This window comes from Amblyomma maculatum, chromosome 2, assembly GCF_055883805.1.
Source record: "Amblyomma maculatum isolate TAMU_Amacu chromosome 2, ASM5588380v1, whole genome shotgun sequence".
Lineage (NCBI taxonomy): Eukaryota > Metazoa > Arthropoda > Arachnida > Ixodida > Ixodidae > Amblyomma > Amblyomma maculatum.
In genome coordinates this window covers 66,464,427-66,485,580 of record NC_139345.1, presented here as the reverse complement: position 1 = coordinate 66,485,580, position 21,154 = coordinate 66,464,427, and the positions used below count along the sequence as shown (strand labels likewise).

At 46.9% G+C, this 21,154-nt stretch overlaps 1 protein-coding gene across 2 annotated transcripts in view; it reads right to left on the bottom strand.

The window, feature by feature from the left end:
• Nucleotides 1–10,880: 10,880 nt before the first annotated feature.
• LOC146198864 (peptidyl-glycine alpha-amidating monooxygenase B-like) overlaps nucleotides 10,881–21,154 on the bottom strand; it is a 35,848-nt gene continuing 25,574 nt past the window's right edge. The window contains exons 20-22 of one of the 2 annotated variants that reach the window (XM_084594334.1): nucleotides 20,119–20,215; nucleotides 18,698–18,928; nucleotides 10,881–13,288 (exon numbers count right to left, since the gene is read on the bottom strand). In XM_084594334.1, the coding sequence (XP_084450460.1) occupies nucleotides 13,128–13,288; nucleotides 18,698–18,928; nucleotides 20,119–20,215 (489 nt within the window). In that variant the 3' untranslated portion in view covers nucleotides 10,881–13,127. Of the gene's footprint in view, nucleotides 13,289–17,292; nucleotides 17,529–18,697; nucleotides 18,929–20,118; nucleotides 20,216–21,154 lie in introns of those variants that run through there. The other variant, XM_084594335.1, reaches the window with a different exon arrangement.

Genomic DNA, 21,154 nt, shown 5'->3' with positions numbered 1-21,154 from the left:
AGACGTGACATCGTCCCAAAGAACGGCGAGAATCGAGCGCTACACCCTGTGAGTTCTGGGATTTGTAATCTACAATCGAGTGTTACAAGAGCGGCTGGCTTCGCGGTGGCTCACTATGCGTACACGGTGAAATTTTGTTTGAACAGTAACGAAATTGCATTTTTTTTGCTTTAATCATGCTCACGAACGTAAATAGTTATGTAGCGAATTAATGCTCAAGAAAAGGAATAACGTTATTTGAAAAAATAATAGGATTGCTTTTAAGTTACTGTATACCTTTTGCATACAAAGGAGCCAAGAAAACTAGTAAAAGAAACGCATAGCTAGTCGTCTCTCTAAACGCGACTAGACATATTTTGTACTCCCGGCCACATTTCGCGCTGCTCATTTTAGTGCGTAGCACTACTTGCTGCAATCACAGATTTCACCGATGTCTGTCCGAAGCCGCTTTCTCTCTCTCTCTCTACGTGAACTTGAAGTGGATAAAGATTATTATTATTATATTATACAAGGAGGCGACGCGCGTCGCACATCTTAAGCGCCGACTTTAAGCAGGCACGCGTCATGCGCTGCCGCGTCAACGTCGTCGCGCGCGTCAGCCAAAGTCGGTCTGCGCATGCGCGCGGCACCTGACGCGAGCATCGCAAGTGCTGACGCTCCGATCTGTCCCTGCCAGATATTTGGCGCGTGAGCGCGCGCGCTACACGCGTCGGAAACTAGCCATGGGGTTACACCAATAGGAGGGGAACCCGCAGCTGTCCCCTACTCCTTTCTTCTTGTCTTCAAGGCTGTTAGCTTCCTCTGCTCCTTTTCTTCACATACTGGGTGCCTTTCAGCTCTCCCCTGCTATTTTCTTCATGGTTGTCAATTTTCTCAGTCCCCGCGAGAGGCCGAGCGAGCCAGTACCAGGAACATGAAGGTACATTCCCCTTTTGAGAAGTCTGCTGTGATGCCGGCATTGGCGTCGCAGCTCGTGGAAAATGCTTTGGAGTCCCCGCTTTAGCGAATCCGACCGTCAGCGGCTGCGTTTCGATAGAGGTGAAACGGAGGCGTCCCTGGGCTGTGCGATGTCAATGCACGTTAAAGATCCCCAGGTGGTCGAAATTACTCCGTAGCAATACACTACGACACCTCTTCCTCTTTCCGCTTTCACTCCCATCTGCATCCCTTCCCTTACAGTGCGGTTAAGGTGTCTACGAAGTGTGACAGATATTGCGCCTTTCATATAAAGCAATGCAATTTTACGCGCGCTTCACGCCTTTTTGGACAGTCCGTTTACCATGACGGAACAGTGGACAGCGATAGATGAAAGTAACAAGAGAAGTGCACCCGGCAGGGACGTCATAACTTGTAACGAGCGGTACAGCGGCCCGCGGCTTCCTTGAGCACATCAACGAAGCCTGGGAGAGCTCGCGGTTTCCGAAGGCATGGAAGGGCGCCGAGGTTTGCTTCATTCCAAAGCCTGGCATGGCTCTCGATAGACAACATGCGGCCCATATTCCTCACGTCCTGCGCGGGGAAGGTGATGAAGTGCATGGTCCATCGCCGGCTGCAGAAGCACCTCGAAGAAACGGGTCATATGCGGAGCCGATGTACGGCTTCAGGCAACATCTCAGCACCCAAGACGTGATGATCCAAATTCACGAACTGGTCGTCAAGCTTGCAACGAGGCACGCGCCGCGCGGGATGTTCGCCCTCGACCTGAAGGGAGCGTTTGACAACGTGTCCCACACGAGCGTATTGCAGAATCTGAGCACGACCAGGTGTGGCCAAAAAACATCCAGCTACAAAACGATTTTCTGTAAAACCGAACGGCGACCACCAGGATAGGTGAGAAGTAGGTCCCTGTCGAGCTCGGTGATAGGGGCACCCCAAGAGATCGGTCTTGTCGCCCATGCTCTTCAATCTGGTCCTACTGCTCCTGCCCGATCTACTCAAGCAAATCGAAAACGTGGACCACGCGTTCTACGCCGACGATATTACGATGCGGACGGCCCGAACGGGGTCTGATGCCTGGACGGAGGAAGCCCTGCAGGCGGTGGTGGTGGTGGAAAACATTTATATAGGATACAAATACAGGAGGTTACGCATGAGCTGACCCTGAAGGGGCCAATCCTCACTAACACTAGGTGGAGGTCCCTAGTTCAGGACCCCAGTGGCGTCTGCCGCCGCTCGGGCTCGCCCGACTAAGGCCCGTTGGGCCTGCAGGTCGGAGCAGCCGAGCAGCTAGGGTTGCCTCCCAGTCCTCCCGGAGGCGGCAACGACCGTGCACGAGTACACAAAGTCGTGCAGACTGAGCTGCGCTCCCTAGAAATCGGAGCTGCTTATGATCTGAGAAAATCCAAGAAAAAGCTGCCCCCAAACGTGACCGTCACCATCGACGGAACGGCCATCAAGCCAACACAGCAGATTAGGATTCTCTGCCTGCTACTTCAGAGCAACGGGAAGGCACACGCCGCCGTCACAAAGATCACACAACCGAACAGATACTTTATATGATTCGGAGGGTATCCAACAGAGACGATGCCATGCGCCTGGTATGCGCGTTCGTCGTGTCGCGGGATACTTATTCCGCCCCGTATCTCCAGCTGACGAAGGCGAATAGGGACACCTTAAACACGATGCTTTATTAAGGCGAAAGCCTTTATTGGCTCATACTGTCGTGGACTAGGTGTGTCCCGCTTTTACGGCGGCTGTCGCGTGGTGTTCCTTGGCGCGCGTTCAAGTGTGGAATTGCAGATGGCAGGAACGCTAGACAAGATGAGACTTCTGGAGAAAAGGCGCCGTATTTCTCCGACAAGTGTGCGTTTCGATGGTGCGCCATCGCTCCTGTCGCGTGGCGTTCCTTGGCGCGCGTTCAATTGTGGGATTGCAGAGGCTTCAGGCTTTCGCCTTTCAATACTTTAGTCGCTAAAGTCCCTCTTAATTTTTATTATTATTATTACGCCGCTGATGCCTGCTGCACCGAGTCTGCTTCTATATGCTGTGTGGGGCGGCGTTCGAGAAAGCGCCAAATGAATGGTGCCGCACGGACGACTGGATCGAACGCTCGGCGGGGTTAACTTCGTATATGCATGAATCGCCTGGTGACGTCATCAGCAGTTGTCACCGGATGTGACGTCATTATGACGTCACTTAAGACTACTAGACATGACCATATGTGACGTCAAGATGACGTCACATCCGCTCATGACGTAATAGCCAGTCTGTCACTACTCGACTATTTAGTGGGTTAAGTGGAGAAATATGAGAGAGGCCTTCGCCCTGCAGTGGGTATAGTCAGGCTGATGATGATGATGATGACTCTTGTTCTTGTTCTAAGCTGTTATGTGGATACCTGATCCGCCCCATAAGGGAAAGGAGGAAGGTGGGCGTGAAAGCGGAAAGTGCGTGAAAGAGGAGCCGTAGTAGAGGGCTGTAGAGTAATTTCGACCACCTGGGATTCTTTATCGTGCATATCACACTGCACACGAACCCCTCTTCGTTTTGCCTCTATCGAAACTTTACTAGAGCCAGTTAGGTGGTTTACAGTAAAAGAAAGGCCCGGTATCTGTCACTCACGGAAGAGGGACGAGGAGCCAGTTGGTATGGAATATGTGTGAAAAAATTAAAAAAATTGTCTGTATTTGTACATACAATTCTGGCTCGAATTCTTGACCTCAATCTATCGAAAAGTTGAAACAGCTGATGAGCTGCGTTCAAATCTCGCATTAGGAAGTAACGTAGCCGTCTGTAATTTTTTTCCAGAAGTTACATAGCATTCTGCGTACGAGACATTGTCGCGAACAAAGCAACAGCTGCTTTGCTGCTAAACCAATGCTAAACCCGACTGCTAAACCAATGTTTTCGTCTTTCGTTTTCAGGTAGACTGAACTTCGAGTGTCCAAACAAGGAGCCACTTCAACGACAAAACAACTGTTTATTAGCGGAAACTTTACATGCGTAACAATGGCCTAGAATAATCTAGTCACAGTTTCATTGCAACTATATTTTTGTTTTCCCTTCATACGTACCAAGTCTTAGTCGCGAAACAGCCAGTAGATATCGGTTGCAGCTCATATGTTGAATGCAACGTTTCAGTCTCCAAATAAACCTCGAAAGTTCGGCAGACGATAGTTGTAAACACAGTGCAAATACCTGTAAATACGTTATTATAAGTTAAATTTTGTGACTTCATGCGCCCGATTTAAGCGCATGAGCTAGCCCACATAAACAAAGCGCACCTTGAGCACGTTTTGAAGAGCACCAAGTAACATAGGTAGTGTCTAGAGCGGCTTACGACGATGTTTTTATGCAGCCCTCGAGTACCGCGTACCACGGTATGTGCAGCACTACGTACTGCTGCCCCGTCACGTCCCGGACGAGTGTTTTACAGCGGCGTGTTTAGTGAAAAGTGTAAAAAACATCGGGCCCCAGCTACATCATGAAAGAGAAGTTCCCAAGTGAACACTTGGGACGCCGAATGCCGCGAGTTTGCCGGAGCGGTGCCGCCGCAAGCGCGGTGGACGACGGCGCACTGGCCTAGTCGTCACTAAGCCTATATTGTTTCGCATCGAAGCTACCGCCAACGGTGTTTTCGATTTGACCAGCACTGTTGTAAACGGCCTGCCCAGTAAAAAAAAAAAAAAAATAATAAGAGGGCTACTGACTGTCTTGTAAAAAAAAAAAGAAAAACAAAACGGATATGGCCATATATGGGCGAGGCCTTAGCAGCGGAGATAGCGTACAAGAAGGCCGGGTGAGCCGGCGCTACACATGCGGCAGCTGTTGTGCAGAAACTTGCTTGTTATCACAGTGATCCTCAAGAAATGGTCAGTTCGGATACGTCTTTATGTCAGGCTTGTTATTCTAGGAAAGAATATTTCACTACGCACGCTGGCGCAAGAGATATCCGCCGCTGCCGTACACACCTCGACGCGGCGGTAGGGCAATGTCAAAATAACGGCTTGAGGGGCTAGTTGGTGCTGCATAGTATTCAGAAAGTGTGCTATTGCCGCCCGAGTCGGAAGCAGCTCTACACACAGTGTAGAGCTGCAGCTTCGTTATGCTAATCGCCTAAAGGGTAACGGTTGCGCGCTGTGCAAAAGTGGTGAGCTGCTATTCGCGTTAACTGCGGCTAAGTTCGGTCCACAGTTAAGGCGTCCGCGTAAGTTGATGTGGCCCTTATCACCTTTATATTTGCGTCCAAAATTAAACGGATTTAGTGGAACGCTGTCAACTTAGTATTAATTGTTAGGGCTGCACAGGTGCGTCCATGTTTATATGACGCCCCTTTAGACGAAGGCTGTACCTGAATTTTGCCCAAATGCACGCCAAATCCGGCATTGTGAAATAATATTAAAAAAAAAAAATGGAGGCAGTGTCCAACGAGCGCATCGCGAAACCGCGGAGTAAATAGTGTATACCTTCGACCGGCTCTCTGGTCCGGCTTGCCGGCTGCTATTTTGGCCCGCCGTGTGGATGCTGTCGCGGGCCGGGCCTAGCCGGATCGTGCGCGATCGACACCACGTGACCGGTCCGCGGCCTAGTCTGTGGCTCCGGATGTATTCGCCGCCCGGAGCCCGGGCAGGACTATAGTGCCTAGAATATTCTAGGCACTATAGCAGGACGGTCGAGAAAAATGGCGGAAGACGGCAGCGGTGGTATAGTGAACTAGAATACTTCTAGTACACTGTAGCGGTGGCGTTCGGCCGGCAGATACGGGCAACGCAAGCGCGGGGAAAGTTTGATCACATGACGCCTGACGTCACGCGCTCCGCCTCGGTACGCTGCTCTCCGAGCAGCGTGAATGTTCCATTGGGGAGACGAGAACGCGCGTCCCCAGTGCTTTCGTACGCTGCTCTGGCTGCTCGTTGCTCCTGTTCGCCCAATGGAAACCGGTATAAGACTTTCTTACGGGCAGAACCGCTCTGATTCGCTTGCAAACCGAAGAATATGGACCATATCACATGGGCACACCACACGGTTGATGGGCCGCGGTAACTTTTAACGCGACAGCATTAAAGGCCCCGTTTTCCAGAAAATTCGGCATTGAGCGAAGAAATCGTGCATGCCTCTGGTAGGTGGCAACTGACATATGGCATGGCCGTGCACTTAATGGTCGTCGGGTTGTGACATCACGAGACCACATGACATGGCTGATTTGGCAGGAACTGACAACTCGGGTTTCACCATTGAGATGGAAGGTTGAGACCACAAAACGGCCTTCCAGGACTCGATCGTGTATCCCCAGTTACACTAGCTGTCTCTAGGCCACGCAGGCATATTTGTACGGATTGGTTAAAGCGGGGCGTTACATCTATATCTGGCGATCTTTCACATAATGAAATATATATTACTGTATGCAATTATATTGTTTACTTTGCACGCATTCGCTTAGAGAAAAATGCGCGCATGGGAACGAGGATCCGAGAGGGCAGCTAGCAAACTGGAGCCATTAATGCTGTTGCGTCGTACCCTGGTGTGATCGTCGGGGTTCGGGGTCCTTGGCTTCATCGCAGACTGGTCAGGAGCAGATGAGACATCGAGGAAGGAGCGGGCAGGGAGGAGAGACGAAGAAAATACGTTTATGTACACTTATTTACACGGTGAAGTGCTTGTAGGTCGAGAGAACAGAGCTGAGATACTGATGGATGCAACTCCCTCTTAAATACTAGTTGCTTGTCCCCAGCTAGGGAGCTGGGAAAATAGAGTTCCTGTCGGGCAGTCCAATATAAGAGAGACACTTGCGAGCATTCGAGGTGCCGCCCACTGCCGACGGTGGAACTTGAACCTCCCCGTACGCCTTCATGTGGCGATGGCGATCTTGCGCTGCCGGTGGAAATACAGCACAAAGTTGAGACAGTCCAGGATGTCCGAAAAGTAAGCCCTTGGCAAAGTTCACTTTCCCCACCTAATTTTCGGAATGTCGCGGGCACTACTGTTCGGCGGAAAGCGCGTGCTTGTATTTTCGCCAACAACAGGGAAAAGTTTCTCGTGGCCACCCCTGCGAGCGCCAGACGGGTAATTATACATGAATGGATCGATCCCCATCCTTCCGACCCGGCGAGGTGGTTGACCGCCAGCACGCGTTGGCGATGGTGCCCGTCATTGTCGCCGCGGATGGAAGCCTTCGATGGCTGCCGCTGGCCAGACTCGGTTGGTTCCTGTGTTCCAACCGCGAGAACCTCTGCTCGGATTCCAGTCATAACAACCCTTAAAGGCGGAGCTTAAGCGTCTCCCATATTTTCGCATCATCATCATCATCATCACATAACGCAAACTCGGAAGAAAAGCGAAGCTGCAGCTCACTCTGAGTGGGAAAACGACGCATGCCTGGCACGTGGTGTAGACGAAAATGAAGCGACTGCAGCTGCTTCACAGGCCAGCTCTCAATATAAGGGGTGAACACAAAGAGGTTCAGAGCGCTTGAGCTCTCTCGTCCAAGCTTGCTGCCATAGGTAAGATAACCTCGAAACCCCTGAAGCTGCAGTCATGGGGAAGCCGCTGAAAACAGGGAAGGCTGATGGGCAGAAGCCAAGACAGTGCTCTTTCTCAGAGCCGGGGAGGAGCCTCCCGTCGGGCATAAGCAGCCAGAGCAGGCCGCGGGAAACCCCAGCCGGCTTCGAGCGTTGGACCACCACTAGCAGCAACGGGAGCAGCAGTAGCCCGCACGAGGAAGGAAGCATCTTGACACCAAGCGACGTCAGCAAGGACGAAGAGCTCAGCGCCGCGGTCAAGGCGGGAATACTGGGCTTCATCTTAGTCCTGTGCCTGGCATTGACGATGTTTGTGAGGAACCTACCGCGCCCTCCGGCCGCGAGAGAGACTGCGCCTCTAGACAACCTGACGACGATAGCGCCCAGCTCTAGTGGAAGCAAAACGCCGGTCATCGTGGACGATGACAAACGCGGGCCAAAGCCGACAAAGCACGCTACAGATGAAACGAAACGGCAGCATCACGGCGAGTGACAAGATATACTGACGAACAGTTTATCCCAGCTCGCGCCTATGGCCCACCCAGACGTCGTCAGGTTCCACGGACCATTCGAACCTGGATATGGTGGACTCGCTGCTGACTGACGCTCCGCGAAGAAACCTTTAAAACTAGTGCATTGCATGGTCAAAAACGCCTGGCTGAAATGTTTTCTTCTTGTATGCTTCTGCAGCGTAAAGCTGTTTGGAAACGCGAACATTCCACAATGCGACGCAGCAGACAGGTGTCCACAAGGATCTCTTCTCTGTTTTAAGCGATTGTATACCGAGCGGCGTATTGAAGTTCTTCGCGGAGGAGGGACGCAGTGATCCAGCAGTGCATCAGCTAGGGAAGACCCGCCACTGTGGCGCAAATGTTAAAGCACTCGGCTGCTCAGCTGGAGGACCCGGGTTCAAACTCAGCCGCAGCAGATGTGTGTCGATCGAAGCGAAACTTAAAAGAAAGTTTCCCTGCAACCGCGTGTCGTCCCCAACAGAAGTCTAAATTGGGTGACAATTACATCCCTTGATAAGGAAAAAAAAAAAATCTGCAGAGTAGGTCTTTGCATAAAGCACAACCAGTTTATGAGTAGCAGCGTATTCGTGACACCAAGCCAGGGGTATATACCACATATATCTGTCGGCCCTTGCAGTGGAGAAATATGGGAGAGGCCTTCGCCCTGCAGTGGGTATAATCAGGCTGATGATGATGATATCTGTCGGCCCTTGCAGGTGGTAGTTCGTCACAGTTGGAACCTGCGCTTGCTTATTTTGCCTATGTTTGCGAGGTCCTTGGTCTGCGGCACATACGTAAGTGGCTGGCAATATTTGAGGCTAAACTAAAGCACATTATGACCGTGACTCAATCAGCTTCGCATATATCGTCAACTTTCATACGTGCACACTGGATTCACAACACATCGCTATAACATTCCGCCGCGGTGGTGCAGTGGTTAGGGCGCTCGATCATTGTGCCCGAGGATGCGGGATCGAATGCCAGCCGCGGCGGCCGCTTTTCGATAGAGGCGAAGAGCAAGGCACCCGTGTGCTGTGCAATGTCAGTGCAGTTAAGAATCCCAGGTGGTCGAAATTTCCCGAGCCCTCCACTACGGCGTCTCTCGTAGCCTGAGTCGCTTTGGGACAATATAACCCCATACACCAAATCAACGCGTTTTGTTCAGAGCTGCTGCACAACTAGCGGACTACGACGTTTTCCTCATGGACATTGTGCAAGCCACAACGAAGGTTTGAAGATGATTGCAATCTTGTCAATGGAAATCATTTCGCGCCTTCGCTCTCCTGGCACATTGAAACATTGAAATCGGCACGATACTGATGCCATCAAACGCACTGGTAAAATTTTTTAGCATGCATGAGGCCATGCTGCGAAAACGGGAACTAAACTGCACATGAAACCAGCGATGCACAACGCTCCAGCCGTGGGCCATGTGCAGCGAGAATGTTTAAGGACAGGGGCGCAGCAGTCACTTTGGCAGCTCTGTCCGGACGCAGCGGAATAAATTTTGAATTATAACAGCGAAAGGGCAGCTTGGCCAAACAGTGTCATCCCACAAAGTGTTTTCAACTACAAAAGGTGGTCGAGACAAGCCAAGCACTATGCTATAGATGAAAGCTTGTACCCAATGCATCAAGGGATACCTTGCAGCAATGTAGATAGAACCGTGAGCCTCCCAAGTGAGAGGCTGATGCTTAAACCACTCGGCCACTGCTTCGATGAAGGTGATCAACTGTTTAGACAACCACTTACCATGACGGCCACGCCCGAGATGGGACACTTTTTTGTGCATGTTTTGTCCAACGATCCACACAGCAGGTTATGTTGCATGTGCCGCATAGAATCGGTAAAAAGTGTTGCTCAAACGTTACAAATCGGCACACTATGCACAATGCCTCAAATGGCCCCAGTTTCAGGCATATCGCATGGTAGGAAAATTTTGCTTCGCAGACACAAAATATTGAATACATGAGCTCCTTCGCAAGCCTCCAAAGGCAATGGCTGTTCCTTTGCTATATTCATTGTTTTATAATAAATCATTTTGCAACTAGAATGTTTAACTTAGTTCACATTTCATTTTCCCCTCAAAGTTTTTTCATGGCCAGTGAATCAGAGAATGTGCCTCACCTAATGTGGTAGACACAATTTCGTTTGGCGGTTTTGCAGCAGCAGCTATGAGATGATGTGCCTATGCGCTAAACTAGTGTTTCTCAAATGTGGGTCCGTGAAACCCACACCCCCACCACAAAAAAAGACAGGCCCTGTGAGAGTTCTGGCCTTGCTAGACACCATCTTACAGGACTCAAAGGCACCGAGGTTCACAGCCAACTTTTGTTTCTCAAAGTTAAAGTATGGACCCTAGGGAAAGAATGAGGGTGATAAGGAACGTTTATATCGTTTGTTGATGCCGGCATCAGTGAAACTTGAGTTCTGGCTACACTGCAATGAAAATAGTCGCGAGCGTCCGATAAGTGACGGGCACTGTGTTGGGAGGAGTCGAATCTCTTTTATTGGCATGCATTTCACTTATAGCGGCATGCATACCGACGCCAATGCTTCGTCTCTTCCCTGCTTCATCTGCAGGCCGTGGAGACCTGTCCAAGTGCACCTACTTTAGAGGCCAGTTTAGCCTTGACTTAATTTCAATTACGCGACCTGCTCCCAGAACTGTGGCAGCTCTCCGCGCAAGATAGCCTCCCTCCCCTCCCCCCTTCCAGGTATCGGGGGGGGGGGTCCCCATCACTTTCAGTAAACCGCAAGGCATCGCTGATGCATCCATGGCTGAGAACCCCTGTTCTAAACAAGCCATACTGCCGAATTTTTCACCTCAGCTGGATGAGGGAAGGCATCTTAGGATCCCCCTCCACCCCTCTCCCCCCTTTTTTTTTTTCATTTAAAGTAAAGAAAGAAGGAAGAAAAAGTCTCAGGCAGTTGCCCTTATTTATTTCAGACAATTCTGAAGCTTGCTCCAAACCACCATTCAGGTTAAAAAGCCTAAGCCAGGCTGTTGACACAAAGAGATCGTTGCAAGTGTCAGTCCATGGAGCAAACAATGACATATATTTGCACAACCACAGTGTCCAAAGTGCGTAGAAGTGCCACAGGACTGGTCAACAATGAAAGAAAAATAATAATAGTAATAATAATAATAATAATAAATTTACAAATATTGTGACTCTGTAGGTGAGGTTGCAATGTCCCCTCAAGGCCTATTGCAGTGGTCCATGGGAGTAACAGGCTGGCTTTTTGTCTGACACAGACAAGTTGAATGTGTATACAATGTGTTTGTCAGTGACTGGCTAATATACAGGCATCTTCAGCAGAATGTTCCTGCTTCACATGCACACACATCAGGTTGCAAAGCGAAAGCACTAACTCTACCTAGTTTCCAGATCCTTCCAATAGCAGCGCTAGGTAACAATTAAGTTCCACATGTTTCCCACTATTATGCAGCCAGTCTAGCTCTATGGCGTAAAATTTGCTAAATGATATCGATTCTACTGTAATTTATCCAAAAAATAAAATAAAAATTGGCCTGAAAAGCATTTATCCTTAAGACATCACGTGACATGAGGTTAAAATCACGTAAGCTGGATGAATTGCACTCAGCACTGCTCACAGATCAAAAGTTGAGTGAGCAAGTTCACAGCTGTCATACAAGTGAGAACACTAACTGCAAGAAAATCATTCCAAAACTCAGACCTATTGTTTCCATTTAATTGAGAAACCAGCCCCACCAGGTCTAATATTATTCTATTTTTTATCCAGCAGAGTACCAGAAAATCATTCAGTGCCAACAGCACCACAACCCTGATGCAACCTTCTAAGTAGGAACACATTTGCTTCCTCATAACCCTGCTTGATTGTGACACGAGAGAGTAACTGGGCTGACCACAAATACACATTGCATTTTGCCGACATAGCTTGGAAAGGCTGTGTCCAGTGCCAGCTGCCGAGGCATAACACAAGTGCATACACTATAGCGTTATCAACCATGCGTAAAAAGCATGCAGCAAACGCAGCCTTAGCAGGAGCCAAGAAAGTGCATGGGGCATCAAAAAAGGAGTTATGCCACACAGTGTGTGCGCCTGAGTATACATGTATCAAATGTGACCAGACTTGAAAACTAACACAAGCAAGCATACACTCCGTCTCCCTGGCTTTGGGTGACCTCCTTTCCAGACAGAGCTGATAACAACGACAACAACAAAAATGAAAAGGAAGGGAAATACAGGCAGCTGTCTAGAGGTGTCGAAACTCTGCCACCAAGCTCTGGCTTGGCTTAGCTGCATGGCATGAAGGGGAGTGATCACAGAAATCCAGAGGACTCTTGGCAGGCTAAATGCAGGGAAGGCATACACCCAAACTTCGAAGAATCCATTTCGGGGCTCTGGCAATGCCAATGGCTTTGCGATTGCTTTCACAAGTGTCGTGCATCTCGATTCTGTTCACCATTTTAAGAAACAGTAAGAAAAAATTGAAGCTGGCCTGAATTGATAGAGCACTGCATTCCAATCACAATGAGAACACTCTCACCAAAAACAGAGACCCTACAACACGGGACGGCTTCACAAGTAAAATGTGTGTCTTTTCACTGAATTCCAGGCATGGATCCCAGAAGTTATGTTATACTACTGACCATTTCAAATGGCAACTGGCCCCTTTTGTTAAGGACATCACGAGCTTGAATCACTGGCGAAGTGATTTTTAAGGGATATCTTCTTACTAACTACCGTACCTTTTGCTGCCAGGAAGCCATCAACATGGCCAGAATGAGTAAAAGATAAGTTTTTACTGACATCAATAGTTGCCTAATGTTGTCCCCGGTGCCCACATAATGTTGCTCCAATTCATTGTGAGCACTGCTGCTCCTTATCGTTGGCACCATTTAAGCCCATAGTTGCCTAGTGTTGTCCCCGGTGCCCACATAATGTTGCTCCAATTCATTGTGAGTACTGCTTATCGTTGGCACCATTTAAGCCCATCTGTCTGCCTTCTGAGAGAATTCATTCGGCCCACTAGGAGTGCCCTAGGATACTGTAAATGGGAATCCTTAAGTAGCGCAGCCTTTGGGTGTGTGTGAGCTGGGAACACCGACAGCAAACGGCTGGGAATGGGTGACTCGGGGGATAAAGGCGGTGCAGAGAAGAGTGCCATGTCAGGCCTTGCGGGTGGGGGCGTTGTACTCTTCTACGTCAGAGTCGCTTCCCTCGGATGCCGTGTCGTCCAGAGCGAGTCGGTCAAAACCCCGGTGTGGCTGCAGAAGCTGGCCCAGGTCCAACTTTCCCTGAGACCAACCTTTGCTGCTGGACCCTTTGTCTGCACATGTCAGTCACAACAGAGCTGCCTCAGTGACTCGCCACACCGCTCTACAGTTCAGAGGTTTCAAGCATATGACACACTCAAGCGCTGGAAGCTGCTCCATGTTCCCATCACCCAGGCTTTGACAGAATACCATTAGACCAAGTATGAAAGAGCACTTAACAAGGGTTGGGAAGGAGCCTCAATTCGCAAGCCGGGCCAAAGTTTCGACAAGGGGACTTGCCTTCGTCTTGCGAACTGAAGCTCCCCCTCAACCCTTGTTCAGTGCTCTTTCATGCGGTGTAGCCATCTTCTTTCTCTCGTTCTACATTAGGTCAAGTCGTAGCTCATTAGTGCAATCTCGAACCAGTGATGAAGCTGGAACGTTCACAGAACCTGTATAAATCCTTTGTTCATAACGTTGTGAACAAGGAATTCATTTGGGTTTCTAAACACCACCCAAAGTTTTGATTTGGCCGGTGATTTTACTAATATTTTACTGCAGTCGATAACAGTTTCTTGCAGTCAGTAGTTGCAGTCCCTAGCTTTAGTGTGAACAATCCTGTCACAGCCTAAATTTAATGCATGTTAAAAGAAGTGAAGAGGTCACTGCAGCAACATATCCCTAGCACATGATGAATTGTTTTTGAACACTTGGGTGCACAGCAATGCTGAAGTCCGCTCCAAATGTTATGGCAGAGTTTCAATGTGCATGTTCTGAAGGAGACATCCCCATCAGCCGCAGTGTTCACATATATTGACACGACCTGAACGCCATCAAGCCTTGCCCATACAAGGAGCAATTTCCATACTGTGGACACAGAAAATGCGCTGAAGTCTGAAACGCCTCGCGTACAAATATACCGAGTCAAAATGAACAAAGAAATCGGTTAGTTTAAATGAATGGCGCTGTGCTGTACAGTAGCTTTGGTATGGCTCCTGTGAGTGTCAATTTTCATTTGCTTGCTTAGCAAGTACATAAGCAAGTGGCCAAAAATGAGTTGATTTGTTTACATAACTATCCATTGTGACAGGTATAAGTCTAAGTACAATTGATATAACTGAGACCTTGAAAATAATGAGTCACCATACAGATATACGAGGCCACGAGAGAAATAGCATAATTAGCTACTCAACATTGAAGATCGGAAATTTCTATGTAGTCCTGGTGTACTGTTCAAGAAAATTTGAAATTAATAAAATTTTCCCCTCATTGGATCATAATTCGCGCTTGAAAGAGAAACATACTAAATGTAGAAAATGTCATTCAGAAACTGCAAGGACACATGATGCCAGTCTGCATTGCAAGCTCCCATATTGTTGACTTGCAACTCTGAACGGTATGTCATCTCTGCTGCAAAGAATTCGTGCTTTACTTTCTTACCTGTTGCAACAAAGAACTGTGCAATGTACAGATTGCAAGAAAGCTTGACTCTTTTCCTTTCGAACGGATATCTTTCTTCCATTAACAGCCATAACAATTTCTTCAATCACTAAGCTAACATAAATGTTTATTATCCTCTGATAAATGTAAAGAGTGTGGTAAGGCTTTTCTATATGTACAAAGATCAAGAAATATTCTATGTCTGGCCACCCCCCTTTAAGAAGTATATATAGATATTTCCCATTACTCTCCCCATTTAAGCCATGCTTCTTGCCACGCAAGCAAGACAACATGCCTTCTTTATAAGCAATGAAAAAAGAATGCAGTACATATGTCTGATGGCAGGGCAAAATTACAAAAGTAAAATCACAGCCCTCCTAGTCATGGTACTACGCAACACACACTTACACAACAGCTGATCCATTCTGCCTGTTCCCCTTAGGCCTTTTCATCTACCCTCCCTCGTCAAAGCTTAAAATCTAGGGTAAGCTTGCATCTGTTTTCTGTTACTATATAATAACTGGTCAAACTGTACTGATTCACTCAAAGGTGATTTTTAAGCCTCCTGCAGTTGCTAGTCTTAGTCTGGTTTGATGCCAACCAACAAAGGTGTTGCTTTAGCAGTGATGCTAGCTTGTACAAAGCAGGTCCACTGATGCACTGGCAGATTGCCACTGACAAATGACAGTGCGGGTATGATCCGAGACTAGTGACTGCCATTTCTCAATAACTGCTGTACTAAGATGAGAGAACAAATTAAAGAATATTATGGGTGCAGTGTCCATAGGGTTTACTCAATGCCATTCAAAAGATTACCACATTCTGAAAATTCTTGGAGCCATTTAAGACCCCTTAAGAGCGATAAAGGCTTTGGGCTAGTTCTATTGTAGTATTTATCTGACAGAACCGTTTTTCTTTTTATATACACTTTGAGACTTCCTTGTTTCAAACTTTACTTGCCTTGATCCACAGCACATCACGCATTCGCTAGCTACCGCGTTCAGGGAGAGACTGAGTGAAGAGCCGCCAGCACACCCCCTCTCATTCCCTCCGTCAAGGTACAGTGGCGTCCCCTACGTCGCCATGGAGATGGCAGGCTCGCTACACAAGGAGAATTAAAATCTGTTTCTCATGAGCCCGGCGTGGAGTAGTGGTTTGCGCGCTCGGCTGGAGATAGGAGGGATAGTGATTCGATTGCTAGTGGAGACGATGCATGAGATTCCGTGATTAACTGAGTTAAACCATTAAGTGCCAGTGCAAAAGAGGTTTTCTGGTCACAATTTCTGCTCACACCTTCTGTACAAGACGTGCATGAGCCAAGGAAGACTTTCACCTTAAAACATCCTAGATACAACTCTCACTAAAAACTGCAGTACTGCTCTTCTGAGTAAGCCTCATTAGTTGTGCCTGCACACAAACAAAAATTGAAACTAAGTAATTGAACAGCATTACATATTTCGAAAACCTATAACACCTGAATGGTTGACTGAAGATTCAGTGTATAATTATTAAAAATATATGCCTGATAAATGATTGCAAGATAAGTTTTCAGCAATTTACTCACGGCTCGTCCAAAGTTTCCTGGTGAATCACACCTGACAACTTGAACTCAAAGAGTACTGAAAATTTCTACAAATTTTGCAGAGCGCGAGCTAATGTGAACATGAGTGAACGTTTCATAATTTCAACAACACCTCTGTTAAATAACAAAGTATTTAGCCCTCGATTTGGTCCGAATGTTTGATGCTTCGCATGCAGATCCAGCAGACAAGTGGCAAACCACACCAATGAACTGCCCAGCAGTTTCGGACCTCAGTGTGATGCAGGCTCTACAGGTCACTGAAGGACTGAAAGTTGCTCTCACCGAGCCTACTGCTAGCCAGGGAACGAGGCGCTCAGTCTGAATTTTTGTTAGTGAAACTGGCCTGTACATGATTTTAACTTTTTCTTTTAAAACATGAAACTCCACAGATGTATTCGCCTTGCATAACAAAACTATTCGAGGTACCTTCACTTTGAAGTTACTCGAAGAAAATCATGACTTGCTTTCAATTCACTTCGTATACAATAAAAAAAAAAGAGCCTTTTGCACAAGCCTGGTTATATGCTGACAGGACCAAAGCGTTAGTCTGAATCAAGCAGCAGTTCAGATTAAGAAAGTTCAGAATGGTAGCAGTCCACTGTAATGTTATGTGCTAATAATCAATATGATTTTCTCATGATTCTCTGTGCAGTTACCTAACCCATTAGGATCATGACATTATACAAACTTCTCTGTACCCGAAAAGATTAGGGCTAGAACAGGGGCACAAATAATAAGGTTCGGTGAATTAAATAGAAAAATGTTATAAAATTACACTTTGGATTAACTGGACAAGAGATTAAAAATTTACACTGAAAAAAAGTCTTTTTTTCTTGCTCATACTTGATGCGGACGAAATAGACGTTGAGGTACCTACCAATTTTGTATAATTAAAGATATTATGGATTGAGCCAAAATGGATTTTACACCAGACATGAAGTTCCACAGGCATGAGCACAAATATTCACAGCCTTAAAGCTTGCAAACTTATTTTGGTTTTGGATGCAAAAACAAACAGTAACGAATGAAATAAAACAAAACAATAAAGAACCATAACAATTTTAATAATTAAAAACGCCTAAGATTATCTTTTTTTTTTTTTTTCAGCATGTGCCATGGTGAGGTGCTTATTTGCTCTCTTGCTGATGTTCCAGCCAAAAAGTTTCATGTTGGCATGTTGTTCTGATGTCAGGCTGTGCAGTAAATATGTGGCAGCGATGACAAGCCGGCTGTCTAGTCAGGGCAGAGAAGTTCATCACCCGTCTTCATTCCCAACGGAGTGTACTCAGGATCTAGAATGAGCAATTCATAATTTAGTCTTATATATAATCGCACGGTGATGAAGAAACCCCTGCTAGGCAGTGCTGCCTTAAACTTGGCAGTTCATCCTCCAGCACAAATGCCTAGTGCTCGTGACTAACTTGCACATGACAGAAAAGCATGTTAATTAAATGCTCGAGTATCTTAGTGCCTCAGCAAGCATTAATGGCCCAGGTATTCAAGACAACACTGCCCACCAAGGTAATGTAAACAGTACCCGAAATGTGAGCAAGCATTGCCCAAGGATGTGGCCATGCAAGAGTCCATTCTAATTGTTTAGCAGAACACAAGGGACAAAGTGTACTAATTTCTTATTGACTACCTGCTTGGTGACAGACGGTTAGAATGTAGTAATGAAAAGCTCAATCTGGCTGAGCCTGTGACTGATATGAGTTCCGAGTGGCTATGCTACGGGAGATCAGTTTGAGCCCAACGCCCACATGTCCCCATGTTTCCTGCAGAGAAGGTAGCAGGCCAAAGCATCACAGTCTGCAGTTGACCATCATTCTATCTATCACTTTTCATTCAATCTCCTGTTGCCCCTACAATTGCCATGCACTTTGTCCAACATGACAGCCAAAAAAGCTCATGGCACTGTTGCAAGAGCAGGGAGAAAAATTAAACAAGTTTTGTGGACTGATGCACTCGCATGCTTCATTTAATTGACTGTGTGGGCAGTCAAATAGAACACAAGTGTGATCAGAGTATCCTCTGCTGTGTTTGTAGTGGAGGCAGTTGAGGTCACTTCGGATGTAGTGCACATAGCGTTCAGTGAGAAGAGAGTAAATTTGAGCACTCTGCCGTTCTAGTGGGACTGGTGGCAACGTCAGGACGTGGGAGGATAAAGGTTGCACAGTCAAGGCATGTGCCAGTTCATTTCCTGAAACCACCAAGTTATCCGAAGTCCAATGGATCGCAACCCTGAGATATGAACCAGGTTGTAAGTGCTTTTTCATTGCTCTTTGCTGGCAGAAGGAAAGAATGGGGTCAAAATCTAACTCTTAATGGCAGCCCAGCTATTCACTTTGCCGAGCATAAGAGAGGACTGAAACAAATGTCCATCTCGGATCAGCTGCTATCGGTGGGTACTGATGACTGTGGAGAGCCATGGAAACTTTATCAGTGCTCAGGCTGTTCTCACCTTTCCTGCGCTTGAGCCGCACGATGAGGGTAATGATGAGGAAGGAGAGAATGGGGATGGCCAGCAGGGCAACCACCACCATGGAGAAGCCAAAGTTGTCCTCCTCGTCATCCTCCTTCGAGGTGGGCAACTTGTTGGGGCCAGCCTCGCTCCGGGGACCTGGCGTCGTCGTGCTTGGCGCCGTTGGTGGAGGCACATCGTCCAGGACCTTCTTGCCGCTCCTGTGCACCTCTGCAACAGATGCAATGCACAATATCGTCAAGTACTGCCTACATACGTTCTGGATTGGCGTTTCTAGCCACAAAACGCTTATAGCCGAGCCCTCTCGGTTTTCGAAAAGCAAACCTGAAGATAATTACAGCCTGCCATGTAGCCAGAACCGAAACTAACCATGAGTAGACAAGATATTGTCACAGTATCACGGTGTCACGGATAGGCATTCATCATGCTAATAGCACTGCCCACTCATCTTTGCCACCACTACTCCTCATAAGACACAGCACAAGCATTTTGTTCTCTGTTATACTTTCAACATGTGCAATACCAAAGTAGGTTGCCACTGATTGCCTAATGGCCCAGCCTGTGAGGCACCAGTCTTGTGATTTGGAGGATAATTTGATTCATAGCATAACCAGTTTTACACCTTTTTCTTTCACTCATCACTGTATGAGCCACATTTCCAAACTCTAGATGTAACAGTCCACTAACGTCCCGAGTGATCACTGCTCTGACAGCATTTTGGATGGCGATTTTGACTCGAAAGCCTAGAAAGTTACCTATAAGGTAAGAGAAATACAGTGGGGGAAAGCATAGACTATTTGCTTGGTGCTAGCTTAAAAAATATATATTTGAGTAGAAAAATATTGTTCGGCTCAAAGAGATATTTAATTTTCACATCAGCATCCGAAAAAGGAACATAGAAGGCAATACACCCTAACTTACACCAATGACTTGTAGAGTGTAAATAAATAATAAAAAAAAAAATGCAGATCACTGCCGAAACTGCATTGGAGAAATGCAAAAGCATCCTTATTACTAATTTCCTTATCATCAATTTCCATATCACTAATTTTGCTACCATAAGTGTTCAGAAGCAGAGCGCCAGCTGAATGCTGCACGGAATGTTTGTTCAGGAAAGAAACGCACTTGAAAGAGAAGTGAAAAGCCCGCTTGGAGAATAGTACTGTGACTGTTCTTCCAATTAAAATTAATGTGTACACATGCTTTACACTAGCGAGTAAGCCTTGAGTGTGCACGTAGCTGAGCAAGCTGGCTGGTTGGGTTGACAAACTCTGAAGAGAGGACCAATGGACAAAGGGGGATCGCAGTGTGTGCATTGTGGCCACTTCGAATGAAACTATCATTACATCATTGATTGTCCAAAGGAACAAAGAAATGGCACCTTGTCATTTTCTACTCACCTCGGACAAACCGCCACAGCCGGTTGGGACCGATCTCGCCCACGTAAACTTGTTCAATGTCCTTGGAACACGCAATGTCGTGAGGGGCTACAAAAGACTGGAGAAAGAGAAGAAAACGGAGGGCCATTCTGTTTACTGCTATAACATCTTCAGGGAATGCACCCACGTCTGTGGACACAACAAAAACACTATCAAAATTCGCCTACAAAAGTTGGTTTTAGTTTGCTTCTCATTACAAGCCTAAATGCTTTGAAGTGTGCAAAACTGTGTTGAATGCTTTACATAATGATTGATTGTGACAAGAATTAGTAAAAAAAAAGAGTGACTGAGCCCTTTAATACACTACGATGGCACAATAAGGATATATAAGGACCCTAAAAAGTTAGCATTTTTTTTTGTGTGTGTGTGCAATCTTAGCATGCTCCTTACAAAAACCTGCAATTTTGAAAACTTAATTTATGCCTGAAGGGAAGGGATAAATAACACTAATGTGGTGTAGTTCTGCTTGTAAACAAACACTGTAGCAGCACGCATAAAGTAAAACAAAACTGCAAGTAAAGAAATAACCCCGGCTAAACCTTGTATAACATGCAAACGTAGGACTCAGGGTAGAACAAAAGAAAGAAAATGGCTACACATTATGAAAGCACAATGAACAAGGGTTGATACGGAGCTTAAGTTCGCAAGCCAAGCCAATGTTTCAACAAAGAGAATTGTCTTCACCAAGACAAAGATAAGTCCCCAGGCCTGCATGAAACCGGGTAGAGCTGCTGCAGAATACAGTACATTCTCGTTAATCAAGCCTTGGAGGGACCGGTGTAAATGTACAAATTAAGTGAAAGCTCAAGCTCGAATTATCGAACGAGCCTGAAGAAACTGCCGAAAACTGTTTGCATTACAGTAATTTCACCCGATGAACCCCTGTGCGATGGCTGTTTGCATTTGAGAACGAACACAAGTGAAAAAACACATGGTCAAGCATTGCGGTGAAGCGTGCAGTGCAGAGAAATTGCCGTGAATTCGGAAATTCGCGATT